Here is a 14,663-nt window from a genome sequence, read left to right as displayed (position 1 = left end):
GGCACCACGCTCTCCTCTCGGTGGCCTCGGCGGCACTGGGAGGCGGCGGCGGCCGGCGGCGAAGCCCGGCTCGTGACGCGTGCCGCCGCCCGGCAGGGTCGAGGTCAGCTGCGGTGGAGGTGGCGCCGCCAGGTGGCGTCGGCAGCAGCGTGACGGGGTGGAGACTCCGGGACAGCCCGTGGCGCTGCGGTCGACGGTCTGTTTAGTCTGCGGCGTATCGATCTCCCGCATCATGGCGTGCCGTGAAATGGTTGGTATAATCAGGCCCAATTGGAACGGCTACGGTGTTCCTACCAAACCGCTTGAATCTAAAACGCATCCCACTAAACTAACCGCAGACCATACAAAATATACCTCGCTGCCAGTAGACCTGGTGCAGACCCCACCAAACCAGATGTGGACCTAGCAAGCAAGCCGAGAAAGCTGTCGGCGAGCACCGCTCCTCGGCCCCCGCTGCCAAGATCACCTGGCTTACAGGGCGACGCGGAGGGTGACTCGTGCCAAGACACACTCGCACTGCGCGCGCCGGGGACCGGACGAGACGCACCACACAAACACAGGAGACGGCTGGCGGAGACACCACTGGCACGTGACCTGGGCTCTGGGGTAGGGGCGGGGTAGTGCGTCCGGACCGGGCCAGAGAACGGCACCTGTTCAGGCGGTCTGCCGTCACTGTTCGGCCCCACGTGGTGTTCACTGCTTGCTGCTACGTGCGAGGGTGGTTACACGGTGTGTGATATGACCAGGCGCCAGCACATACCGTCATCACTCGGCTGCGATCATGGTTCGTCAATGTGCGCGACCACCAGATAAGATCCGAACAGCCAATTACCGCAAACGGCACAGTTACTCCGAGATGATCATTGACCGGATAGCTGTATGCTATTCATATGCATAAAAAAACATGTAAAAGGTAGCGTTTCCAGGATATGTACGCTTCCTGAATCAAATGCGTATATGCACGAGTACCGATTTGTATTCTTTTTGGCGGGCTATTGCCCCCAGATCCAATTTACCCCCATGTCCAACTTGCCTCCATGCCCAATTGTCCCCCCCCCCTTCCCCACTTACCCCCTTTTTCTGTTTGCCTGCATGCTGAATGTTTTTAACTGTGCGATTCATATCGTTCGTTGGCTCTGGTCTAGTTTTGTGCCATTATTGGAGTGTTTTGGCATTATGTATGAATGTTTCAAGCTGTACAAATTGCATTAAGCTGCGTGATCTTGTCACATCTTATCGGAAAATAAAAACAAATCGATCAAATATTTGCCACCAAAAAGGTGACCAAGTCATCAGCCTCTACATTCGGAAGCACCTTCGCAATGTGTCGACGTCCATTTCGACGTGAATATTCGGTGAAACGGCTGCAACAAGCCGACGATCGACATCAACCGACCAAACCGATAGCGGTAATCTCCCGACCGTGACCGCCAGCACTAGCCGTGCAGAACTGCCGAACGCGAGTGCTGCGTTGTAACCTGCACCCCGCCTTCCGGTAACAAGCCGGGATTTCCATGGCAGACATTATTGGTTGCGCAAATCAACTTACATCCGCTCCCGAAGTTGCACGCGTCCAACAACGTTTGAAGCTACATTACATTGACCCTTTGTCGATTTCCGAAACCTTGTTTCGGCGACCGACGCGAAATAAAATTTTGATGATGTTCATTGGCAGCATTTTTGGCCGAGACTGAGCGAGCAAATGCATTAGACAAGGGCTATAGTTTCCGTTTCTTTTGGGGAGGGAGATGCTTCAGCACCATAAGGTTGAAAGGACCTTGGGTCAAATCTGGGAAGCATCCAGTTTGTGTGCATTTGATACCAGGTTTTCGCCGCTGGGCCCCGCGAATCCTATTTTGCGAAACTACACTTTATGGTGGAGTCTTTACGACCGTGACACGCGACAGATTCGCCACCAGATTATACTCTACCATCAGGTCTGGGACTTACGGCTTGTTTCCTAAGCAGCGGCAAAGCCAAGATCCGCGATTTTCATTGGTGGGATCTTCAGTGAGGGGCCCCTGTGCCGGTCATGGGACCACAGTGCCTAACAAGGGTACTGCTGTATTGACAGGGAGTCCAGCGTCGGTCTGAGACGGTACTCGAGGGGCCCGCGGAGGAGCCGAAGTGCCCACCGGTACCGACGATCAAGTGAATGACTGGAGGGCACGGAGGGCCGGCTGTAGGCCACCTTGAGAACCACGATCCACGACCTCAAAAATCAGGCGGTCTCTGCCGCCCATTGGAGACACCCTGGGATAGTGCAGGTCTTTATTTCGGTCATAGACCACCAACACCGAACAATCGGCTACGTGTTCGTCTGAGCCTGGGCGCCTTTTTGCCAGGCAATGACAAGCCGCGACCCGCGATTTGTATCGTCGGGACCTTTGGAGCAATGAGGGCTTCCTTGTTGGTCAGGGGCCCACAGCACCTAATAGGAGGTCCAGTGTTGGCAAGGGCCTCGAGCAAGGGCCTAAGGGCAACATTTCGTGGGCAAAAACATGGACGGGACCCAGAATAGCGGTACCGGCGTAAAGAGACTCTAGAAAAGAGAATTAGCAACACGCGAATAGAGATCTTTCCTTTACTTGTGTAGTTCTGCCGTCAAATGCCAGCACTGGTTCGCAGTATGACACAGCAATATGACATCCCACAGCGCTCAAAGGTACTTCCTTCAGAAATGTTGCCGCTTTCGTCCATCCTTCGGCTACCGCCTTAGATGCGGGATCGTTGCCGCGCTGCCTCTGGAGACTGCAACGCCGGGCGTCGGGTTTTTGTCGCAAGACTTGCTGGCGCGCATTGCCAAAACTGTGCTTCTTCATTCTTTCATTATTTGATTTTATAACCCAATTTTGAGCTAATATATATATATATATATATATATATATATATATATATATATATATATATATATATATGTTTACGATGTCTCTGTGACCCCCAGAAAACTTCCGGCACAGCCCCTGCGGGCTATCGGCTGAGAAAAGTTCTACTGAACCACTGTGAATTGAATGGCACCCGTGGCTTTTACATGTAATCATCTTACACCTGTTGCCTTTAGTTTATTGACTTCAAAATACGAACAGAATTGCATATGTCCGTGCCTCCTGGTTTCTGTTTTACCTGAAAGGAATGCCCCACCCTTGAAAACATTAGTGCAAGCATTAGATATGGCGAAACGAGCTCACTCGAAGCTATCGGTATTCTTTGAGTGGAAAAGACTGCTATAAGCAAAAAAATCTCCTTTTTCATAAATATGCTCCACGATACGTCATTACGCCATTGTGCCATGGAACGTTTCCGTGACGTTTCCGTGACGTTTCCGTGACGTGACTGCCAAATTGGCGGTGCGACATTGCCACCCTGGTACTCGCTTTTAGTACAACTCACCAAGAGACGTCAGTGGCAGTGGTGGACGGATTCGCTGAAGCAAATGTCGTTATGGGCTCGTGTTTTGGCCAGGTCTCGTGGTGTTCTTGCCTTTTTCCGTGAGTTTACAATGTTTTCTTGTATTCACATGCTCAGTTATGACTCTTTTATTAATGGGCATGTTCCACATTCAAAATATTGAAGCAAGCATCAGATACGACGAAATAAGCTCACTTATAACTATTGACATACTCTGAGTAGAAAAGGCTTCTGTAGAAAACACAAGTTTTCCTCGAATAAATATGCTCCTTAATACGTCATTGTTTGGTTACGTCGTCGCAACTTGCGCAAAATTGATTGAGAACCAATTTACAGCCTTTATAGCTGGAAATGGTGCTAACGAACGCCAGATATGAACGGCTCGACAATTATATTTGTTTTGGCCTAGAATAGCGTTAACTTTCACTGCCTGCACAACATTGATCGAGAATCAATCGAAGCCAACTGAAATCAAAAAGTATTTCAGTGGCGTCTGTGCGGCGTCGCGCACACCTAAATGACCCTTAATAGTCTGCACGAAATAGTCTGTGCATCTTCGCGGGCGTTTAGCTCAGAGACTAGGCGGGGGGGGGGGGGGGGGGGGGGGGTAGGTCTTGAGAAGGGCAGAGCTCCCCTCGAAATCAAGTGCGCCTTATCCCGTGGATCATTTATTGGGTGGGGCCTTCGTCAACCCTGCATCCCATCCCCAATTACCAAGACTCTGGCTGCGCCCCTGCGTGGGGAACCTCATTGAGCACCGAGTATGCTTACGTAAGTATAATCGCAAGGTCACTGAACAGCCAGCTCAACTAACAACACTGCTAAAATCAGCTTGTGTTGCGCATGCTAATGACATGATGGGTCTTTCATTTTTTATCACACGTTCGAACTGAAACGGAAGCGGGTGGTCCTGCGCAGAGCAGGCCGCTGGTGCCCGTAAGTACGGAGGCATGAGGTTTATTGACATGGTAGGTACATACATCATGGAGATATTTACGCATGACTTTACATGTCAGCTATGCAGCGCACGAAACCCAAACGGCTATGGTGTATGAACGCTTGTGACGTAGCTTCTTGCGCCATCCAGAGTTTAAATTTTGCCGGTGCGAGATTTTGAGATTTTTCAGAGATTTTGCCCTTCGATCCGATTTCGCCTTGGGTGACGTCGTCGGGCAACTGCGCGAGAGGTACAAGCTGTGCAGTTTTTACTTCTTGTTTACTATGCAAGCTTATGGGGTTAATGGCCATTTCATTCCCCCACCCGTTTCCCGCGCCTTCGTCCTCAGGTGAGAAATAATCCCGCGAGATATGCCTACCTTCTAACGGTGCAGATGCCGAGTGATTTAGAAAATTATGATTGATAAGGATGCGTATCTGGGTGTTAAATCAACGAGAGATATCCACAAATGTTGTTCCAGTCCGATTTGGATTCGGTCATCGTGGCGCATGTTCGTGCTAAGTGGTCCGAACCTAGTACAGCGGTGGGATATACAGGCGCCGCGTGCAGGTAGCGCGCAGTTCAGACTCCGTCGGACTCGGGTTTGGACTCAAGGTTTGGACTTGGGTTTGGACTTTGGACAAACAATGGCTTGGGCTCCATCTGTCTTCGCTTTTCTTTCCTTATCTCTGAAGGACAGGACGCTGAGGATGATCGCAACCGAGCTTGATCAGCATTGAGCGCGGAGTTAGCGATCAATGGTCGCAACGAAAAGTGCCTAAAACTGTCCGGCCCTAAATGATGGCACCACATGAGAGGTCACTCGTGGCTGGTGTCATTCATTTCAAATAAAGCATTTCATACTGTTGATCTGTTCAGAATCGCCATCGCCATGATATTTCGCCCTTGGATATTTGCCGTACTATTGTCCTCTTGGTCGTCCTGCCCAAGCACATCATCTCGCCTATTCTCCCTATCAAATCAATGCAGAAATGTTTTGTAAAATCCAGCTACAGCAGTGATTTAGTGCGCTGTGTTGTTCTTCCTAGTGCTGCTACGGGTACACGATCATTTGCACTGATGTGATGGCTTTTTCGGGTCTGATCTCGGATGTGTTCACAGTTACAAACAATAATTTGAGTGACCAATTGCGATAGATAATTTCAGCTGCGGCAATTGAGTACGCTTATATGTCGCTGGCTGGTTATCTGTAAGCTGAGGCCTACGAAGAAATGAAACATCCACATTTAATCCGGTTACACATGCATCGAACGCGGGGCTATGGGATAATGATTTGTAACTTGAGCGATGTATCTGCACAGGCATAAAGATGATGAAGATGAAAACATGATGACGCATTCTGGGGACTCGCATTACGCTCCCGGGGCCTAATCTTCCGGAGGTAATGCGAGATGACAATCCTTACGTTCTGCCTGGAAATATATGCGATCTCCGTTCAGACGTTGCGGGCGTCTGGTGACATACTGCGAATCCACTGCACAGTGTGGAGAACCACTCGGCTCAGTCCCGCCGCCGTCTCTGGATGACGACCGGCCGCAGTGAGCGCGCTGGTCTGCCGCGCTGGCTTGTCCCGCGGTCTGTCGCACTGGTCTGTCACGTTAGTCTGTCGTGCTGGTCTGTCACGCTGGTCTGTCCCGCGGTCTGCCGCGCTCGTTTGCCATGTTCAGTTGCGCTGGTCTGTCCCGCGGTCTGTTGCGCTGGTCTGTCCGGCCGGTCTGTCGCGTCGCGCGACCAGAAGCCTGCACACCAGCTGTGCGCGTCGTCCGGCCAGCGCTGCGCGCGCGGCTGCACCGGCCGGATGTACTGAGCGGCCGGCTGTCCTTGCCGCCACCCGTGTCAGGCCGGCCGGCGCGCGATACTGGGCGCCGTCGCGACCGCCGGCCTTATACAGCTGCCGAGCCGCCAGCGGACGCGCGCCGCGGCGCGAGGCCCGATGAGCGCTGCGGCGCCGCTGGGCCCCCGGCGGCAGCGTGCGCTGGGCCGGCGCGGAGCCCCGGCGGCGGCGGCGGGCAGGCTGGCCGATGTTGGGCCCACAGCTGGCGGGCCAGGTGGCCAGCTGGGGTGGCCACCTGGGGTGACTGGGGTGGTCGCGACTGGGGTGGCCGCTTGGGAACTGAGTCAGACTGAGCGGGACTGAAGCTGATGACGCCACCAGTGCAACGCTCCGTTTCCTTAGGAACCCAGCTGGATCGTGTCGGTTTACCGGTCTGGAGACCCACATCACGTACCATGTCATTCTGTTTTAAAAGCAATTTCTGCCTGGTCAGGATGTGGATGGACAGCAAACAGCCGCACCGTTGGTAGCGATGGCAGTTTGGCGGAACGCCCTTCCGTGCTGGCGCTTGGCGCGGATTGGTTTGCAGTTGCGCTGAACTTTCCCGCCCAACTTAAAGTTCTTCAATGATCTCCATCCACTTTATTCATCGACGTGTTGACATGAAGACCACGTAAAGGTCGCATCGCATCTCATGACATCCGAAAATGACAAATTGTTTCCGAATCGATCGTAGCTTTGTCCGCCGCAACCATTAGAGCTCCAGTGGCTAACCATGCACAAGTGTGCTTCATGCACGAACGACGGCTGCGGCGGTGCATGCATTTTCAGTCGTTTGGGCAATTGGCCTTAAGCTCCAACAACATTCTGTAAAGGGCAAAGCAAAGGTTCGTATCGACTCACATAGAAACTTCCAAGAAACAAAACAATAGCAGCCGTGGTCCTCAACAAAACAGTCGAAAAACAGACATACCCACACCGTCCCTATTAGTGGGAAGTTGGCAGCAGTACACTCCCCATCGGTAAATTGATGTTAGTATGACCATTTTTTCCCGTGTTCGACGTTAGATGTGGAATATGTGGAAGCCCAAATCTCGAAACACGCCCTCCCTGAACGTGGCTAAGCACGCGTTCACCACCAGGCTACGCCTCCCCCCTCGCCCTTCCAACACCCGATGATGCCAAGCGGCTCCGGCGCTGCACCGACCAACCGCATCGAGGCAAGGCAAGGGGTTAACCGATCCCGCCAGGCACTCGGGTGATCGTCCCTCTCCCCCGGTGGGTCCGTGACGTCAGCGTCCGCCGATCACAACAGACACGGAGACGTCCGCTCTCCCTTGAGCACTGCGTGACGTCACGGCTCCAGCGAACACGCGGGGGCACTGCGCAGCACCCGCCCTCCCCTGAGCGCTGCGTGACGCCATGGCTCCAGCGAACACGCGGGGGGCACTGCGCAGCACCCGCCCTCCCCTGAGCACTGCGTGACGTCACGGCTCCAGCGAACACGTTGGGGGCACTGCGCAGCACCCCTCTCTCCTGAGCACTGTGTGACGTCACGGCCCCAGCGGACACGCTGGGGGCAGTGCGCAGCACCCCTCTCTCTTGGGCGGTGCGTGACGTCACGGCTCCAGCGAACACGCTGGGGGCAGTGCGCGGCACCCCTCTCCTCTCAGCACTGTGTGACGTCATGGCTCCAGCGAACACGCTGGGGGCAGTGCGCAGCACCCCTCTCTCCTGAGCGGTGCGTGACGTCACGGCTCCAGCGAACACGCTGGGGGCAGTGCGCAGCACCCCTCTCTCCTGAGCGGTGCGTGCCGACCCGACGACGGCGGCCCTACAGCTGGTAGCCGAGCTGGGCGAGCCAGCCCAGACTGCGTTCGGAGCTCGTGCTGGGCGCGTACTCGCAGCCGACCCAGCCGGCGTAGCCGAGCCGCTCCAGCAGGCCCAGCACGTAGCCGAAGTCCAGCTCGCCGGCCACGCCCGGCTCGTGTCGGTGCGGCGGCTGGGCGATCTGCACGTGACCTGCCGACCGGCCGCCCGGGGTCACCGCGATGCGGCTCAGAGCCTTCGGCACGCCGTTCGCTAGCGTTACCTTCCGCCCGCATCGCCCTTTGGAAATATCCACGCCGACTCGATGCAACGCCGCCCTGCCGCTACTGTTTGCGTTGTTACTACGCCACGATCCTGGCTTATGGGTTCCGAGCTCTGATGCTGAGTTATCGATGTTCAATATACCGGGAGGTGCTGGTTAAACGACGTTGTTAACAGAGCAAACATGGGTTATATTGTCAGTTCTCGACGTTCCAGCCGTACTCATGATCGGCCTGCAGCGTCGAGCACCACCGTTAAAACCAATGTTTGCTCTATAGCATGTTCAACCTATACATCCTGATAGCACTTCTCCGCTTTTATCTCTCCGCTGCATCAAACTGGAGAAACTAACCAGCTTTTGCACTCCTCCCACTCCCTGACTTCTAGCCTGGGCCCGTGCATCGCCTTGCCCTACCGGGCCTCCTGCCAGGGTCTGTACGCTCGCGCGTTTCTAGTGCCCATCAGCGCCACTGCACCTCGGTGGCGCTGGCATCGGTGGCCAAATTGCTTGTACTTTACGTGCGTGTGGTATCCGCACTGATCTTACCGGGTGCTGGCAACAAGCAGCACTTCCTAGCGCTTTCGTGACGCTGTTTACGAGCCCACAATCCGTAAAACGTCCTTGACGCACGCAATTATATTATTGCACTTAACTTCATCGATTGCTCACCGGTATAGGGCAGAAGCTCCTTTAGATTGTTACTGATGTTGCCACAGATATTCTGCAGATGGAAAATATCCACTTGAAGCCGGAGGTGGTCACTGTTCACCTGTTTGATGACCTCCAGAGCTGTACACAGCGAACAATGAATGAGCAAGACACTGGTGTTCACACCCGCTCGCCCTCGCCCTCTCCCCCGTTCTCTCTCTCTCTCTCTCTCTCTCTCTCATCTCTCTCATCTCTCTCTCCTCTCTCTCTCTCCTCTCTCTCTCCCGTCTCCGCTCTCCTCGCTCCCCCATCCCGTCCGCTCCGCTCCCCGCTCCCGCTCCCGCTCCCGCTCCCGCTCCCGCTCCCGCTCCCCGCTCCCGCTCCCGCTCCCAGCCTCCCGCTCCGCTCCCGCTCACGCTCCGCTCCCGCTCCCGATCCCGCTCCCGCTCCCGCCTCCCGCCTCTCCCGTCCCGCTCCCGCTCCGCTCCCGCTCCCGCTCCCGCTCCCGCTCCCCTCCCGCTCCCGCTCCCGCTCCGCTCCGCTCCAGCTCCCGCTCCCGCTCCCGCTCACGCTCCCGCTACGCTCCCGCTCCCGCTCCCGCCTCCCGCCCGCTCCCGCTCCCGATCCCGCTCCGCTCCCGCTCCCGCTCCCGCTCCCGATCACCGCTTCCGCTCTCTCTCTCTCTCCTCTCTCTCTCTCTCTATCTCTCTCTCTCTCTCTCTCTTCTCTCTCTCTCTCTCTCTCTCTCTCTCTCTCTCTACCTCTCACTACTCCTCTCCCTCTCTATCTATCTGCTACCGAGACTCATGCTCCTTGTGGGTCTGGTACTCCACAAACATGGCGACGAATGCTGGCGAACACGCCCATCTCATACCCCGCGTAAAACGCCAAACCATATCACACTGGTCACACGAAGATCGTACGGCACTGAGCACACATCACACCGCATCACGCGCATCCGCCGGGCCAAGACCTTCCCGCTCTGACTGTCCGCCGCCTCCTCATACCGACCCACCGTACTGGAAGTCGTTGAGGAAGTAGACCGTGTATCCGCCTGCGGCGAGATGGGTTCGATCAGACCGATGATGTCTTCCTGCGCCAGCCTGGCGGCCGCCAGGCCGCATGTTGCGCTTCGAAACGTGGCGGCGCCGGCCGCACGAGACGTGGCGCCGGCCATTATGTGCAGTCTGCCGGAGACGGCCCGCCCGGGGGTCCCGTCACCCATGGGGCACCACTACGTCACCGACGGGACGCTGCCGCGTCGCCGGCAGGGCACCACTGCGTCACCGACGGGGCACCACTACGTTACCGACGGGGCGCTGCCGCGCCAACGACGGGCACCACTGCGTCACCGACGGGGCGCTGCCGCGTCAACGGTGGCGCCTCGCGACGGCAGGCCGGCTGGCGATGGAAGCACATCCGGTCGGCTGTCCAAGGCTAGCAGGCCAATTTGGCGCACAATGCACAATAGATTGCCCAAGACGGATACCAGATCGCGTAATTGGCTCGACAGAAAGCTATTAAGTGCTCTGAGGGAATAATGGTCGCGCAAGGAGGTAAACCGCTGCGCCTGCCCTGGCAATAATGACCGGCTTATACAGCATCCGAACTCCGGATACGCAGGCGACCGGGCAATGCCGGTCCCAATTTTCAGGTCCGACCAATAGCGCAGCTGATGGCGAGTCGTATGATATGAATGTTAAACGCGCTTCGCGGCTCGTTGCCAGACGACCACGAATGCCTTCCATAGCCACACCACTGATCAAAAGCACCAGGGGTGGGCATCAACCACCAAAACGAAAACTCGCCACCTTCTTGTGAGGTGCAATGGCGAATGCGTACGCAGATGATTGAAGCATGGTGTCAACCTATGTATCCACATGCCAAAGTTCGATTCCGCCTCAGCACACTTTCATGATACGATAAGTGCCGAAGTCCACGAAAGTGTCGGTCAAATAGCGATGGCAGCAAGCTCATGCAACTTCGAATCAGAGAGGAAACCTTGCATAAAAGACACTTTCCGGGCAGTCCTATGCAGAAGGACCTGCCTCACGCTCTGGTCAGGCAGTGTTATGGCCATGTGTTTAGGGCTGCCACACTCAATCATGGCGAAGAAGAGGGCTGATGCCAATGAACTGAAATGGCTATGCTAGTGAATATGCAGAGGTTGGGGCTTCCTGCTTAAGGGGATCAATGGGTCCAACTTGACCATGTCATAACACCATAGATTTGCAATGTCTTACTTCTGCAGTTCAAGCCTTGCAGTATTGTATTGAAGTCTCCCAGCTTGATCTGAACTTGTCCTCCAGGCCAGGAAGAGCTGCCAGCCCTTTTGCACCATCTCAGATCACCTAAAAGAGGATGAACAAAATTGTATACATATGCAATTCTGTCAGCATGGCACAGCACACCACATCCTGATGTGATACCGATAACTCACAACCAAAAGAACCAAATATAACATGCCACATCAGTACCTGCAAGGTCAAAAAGGACAGCTCATGATGCAACATGACACAAAAGTGAGGACACCTAACAATGTACACTAAGGATACCTTGACCCTGTCAGGGAGAAGTAAAGTCCCTGAAGGATACTAACTCCACACCACAGTGTCACAGGCCTCTGGAATTCAAGATACAGCTGTCAACTGCTTTTGAAGCATCTAAACTTTGAGGACCCATCATGTGCACAAACAACACATGGTGTCATGTTTTGAAATCAGAGTCAAGGTGTGCATCAATTTAGCCAGTGGCATACCATTCATATCACTTCAAATGTACATGATATACATTCCTGGATGTGCAAGTGAGTAAGCATTTAAATGTTTTGGCTAATAACCAAAGCCTGAGCAATGTCCTGAAAATCAACCATATCACAAATACACTATGTGGTATCCAAGCTACATTACATGTTTGACGTGAGCTAAACCCAGACTGCAAAAGCCAGTGTTTTGCAGGAACTATGTGGCTTATATAATTTCAAACAAAAATGCTCCTAAACATTTCTTTTGACAGAAATATTTTTGATATCCAGTGCAATTTGGCTAGGCCTAAATTTAACAAAAATGTGCTCCATGTTCTGTAGACAAACACCAAATTAGCATCCAACATGGTGGGTATACTTATTGTGGACTGGAGCTACAAGAGGGAAAAAACTGCTTCATTCACACAGATTCAAAACTATTGACACTGCAGTAATTACACTTACCTCAATTTTAGTAAACCAGCATATGCCAATCATAAACAGGCGAGATGACTTTAGTTTTGGGGTTCTGTTTTCAATACCATATGAAGCATCTTAGAGCACCCCTGGATCCCAGACTGTCTTAGCATGTGATACCTGGATGTGCATTTAGAAGAACTTGCTGAACTCCAGCTGATTCTTGAGCATCTTTTATCTGATCGACAGAATAACCGACCGGAAATGCTGATTCGACTGCTGCGAAACCGGCTCTTTTGGCTGCAGCATATCTTAGCGTAAGATCACCAGACTCCTTGAACATAAAAGATATGTTCGAAGCAAATCTAAGGGGCATCGCGGGCCGGTTGAGATTGAAAACAGTTCAAAATTGCGCCCACAAAAACGCGGAGAACACGACCGCTCCTCCCGATTTGCTCAACATCCGCTGCGCGTGCACCTTTTCAAACACAGGCACCGGTGATGTCTCTAGTACGCCGAATTTAGAGAAAGATAGAGCTACCATATTTATCTGTTGTGTGTTGATAAGGGTATATTTTAAAATGCTGGTGGATTTGAACTCAGCAAATTTGCTTATTCGTTATAGAAGTGCTTATGAGCGAGACGGAACGGTTCCAAATGAATATGGTTCCTATTATCTGGCAAAAGGTATTGTTGGCTTTTGATACATTTAAATTGTGTCTGTGGTGTTCTTCAGTTTCTGTTGGCACTTCACTAGGGTTCCCATCGATACGGTCCCCAGCATTTGATTAACGCGGTGACCAGTGCCCATTGACGCTCAGACCTGGTTAGTGGCTTCACTGACTTGCAATCTCTGTCACTTTTCAGATGGTTTCCGGCGGCACTCGCCTGGGGTGCTGATGGCCGGCTCCGACCCGCTGCAGCAGGCCCTCTGCGCGGTATTCGACGACTCTGAGCTGCAGGACCTCATAGCCGGGCCGACAGAGGCCGGCTCGAAGGTGGTGCATATCGGCCGCCGTTGCCGGGCTGCATGCTATCTCTTTCACCTCAGTGGCCTAGCCATTCACCAGCCATGATGTTCGCCACTCTCGGGGCCGGTCGTGCACTACCTTAGGGCCCGGCGAATCAACCAAAATACGCGGTCAGCAGGCTGGCACTGTATCGCACGACCAGTCCGCTCACACAAAACGGCAGGCGTCCGTGCGGGACTGCGATTCTAACGGCATCAATTTGTCTGTCATTGGATTATTCTCGGATTTGGTCGCTCGTCACCCTTAAACACATCGCGCACGCTCTTTCGACGTCTGCCGGCCGACTGATGACTCAACATCCGTCGGCATTTGGCCTCGATCCATTGATCGCCAGTGCCCGCGTGAGCGCGCGCGACAGACGGCGCTTTCTGCCGCGCTCCGCAAGCGCCCTGCCTGAGAGGCCTGACCTGACCCAGCCGAGCCGCTCCTGGACGGCGCTCGTGGCTCCGACAGGCGGCGCCTGCGTGCGCCCGTGGATAACCCGCCGTGCCCGCGGGCCGGCCGAGCGCCGAAGGTCAGAGTGCCCGGTCAGTGCTGTGGAGCAGGAGCGCGGCGCGGTGCCGCCCAGCCCACTGACCAGCACGCATGCCTCTCCAGGAGGTGAACGGAAGTCCTCCGACTTCAGTGAGCGAGGCCATCAACTTCTTCAACTATGGCGTTAATAGTCAGGTGAGACTGGAGACTGTCTTCTGTCGGGGTCGACGAACGTTTGACTCTTTCATATTCGACCCATGTTAGGATGTGTTTTGTTAAAATGTGTGAGAATGCGTTAAAAATTAGGGGAGTACAGGATTATCTGAGAATTTCCTGAGGTAAACATGACTGTACAATGGCACGCCTTTAAGCTCCCGTAAACAATAAATTGCATTGCTAGGATAGGGAGCACGTGGAGCTCACTTTTCATCCCGCTGCATTTTGAAGGCAACACGTATGATTTTTTTCCACGTCCCGAGATGTGGAATCTGGTTGCCGTGTTTTGCGGCGTACGAAGTCACGTCAGCATGCAACAGTTACATGTAAAATGACACCCCGGTGACGCGATCTGGGCTCATTCGATGAGAGCGACGAGATATCGCGGTACACTTATTACATGAACTTAACGATGTGGTGCAGATGCTGTCTTTCAGCCGGCGGCCGGCGCCATATAATGAAAAGTCCTCCTGTCCGCAGAAGCCCCCTCGGCTGCCCAGCTTGGATGCACCGCTGGCGGACGGGGGCCGGCTCGGCTCAGGGACGGCTCTCGCGGCCGACAGGAGGTGTCGGCCGGCCCGCCGCGCCTCTCTCCACACCTGGTCAGTCCCCGCAGGTCAACTGACGGTCAGAGACATCGTGGCTAACATGTCAGAGAGGCTCACTGGCTCGCAGGCGTTGGCCATGAGGCAGTACGGCCGCTCCGAGTCGGTCGGCTTTGTCGTGGGGTGCACAGCGCATGTTGGGGCTACATGGCGCCGTTGGCACTCGCCGCGGATGCGGGTGGAAGTGTGACAGAAGGCGGCCGAAGCGCTTTGTCTGTGGCTAGGTGAGCTGCTTAATCATTCGCCCGCGGGCCGTCCACGTCTGTCAACACGTCCCGTGTTATATTATGTGTTATA

The 14,663-nt window shown here is 54.3% G+C and overlaps 1 protein-coding gene across 1 annotated transcript; it reads right to left on the bottom strand.

Moving 5' to 3' along the window:
• Window positions 1–6,767: 6,767 nt before the first annotated feature.
• Window positions 6,768–12,491, bottom strand: Gip (hydroxypyruvate isomerase-like protein Gip). Its single transcript, XM_037218889.1, has 4 exons — window positions 12,209–12,491; window positions 9,896–9,934; window positions 8,902–9,021; window positions 6,768–8,162 (listed from the first exon to the last, which is right to left on the bottom strand). Exons 1-4 carry the CDS (start codon window positions 12,414–12,416, stop codon window positions 7,975–7,977), a joined length of 555 nt encoding a protein of 184 aa, XP_037074784.1. The 5' UTR covers window positions 12,417–12,491; the 3' UTR covers window positions 6,768–7,974.
• Between the last annotated feature and the right edge of the window lie 2,172 nt (window positions 12,492–14,663).

This window comes from Pollicipes pollicipes, unplaced genomic scaffold, assembly GCF_011947565.3.
Source record: "Pollicipes pollicipes isolate AB1234 unplaced genomic scaffold, Ppol_2.1 Scaffold_1832;HRSCAF=2141_pilon_pilon_pilon, whole genome shotgun sequence".
NCBI lineage: Eukaryota > Metazoa > Arthropoda > Thecostraca > Pollicipedomorpha > Pollicipedidae > Pollicipes > Pollicipes pollicipes.
Note: the sequence above shows the minus strand (reverse complement) of the source record. Positions and strands in the feature narration are given on the sequence as shown.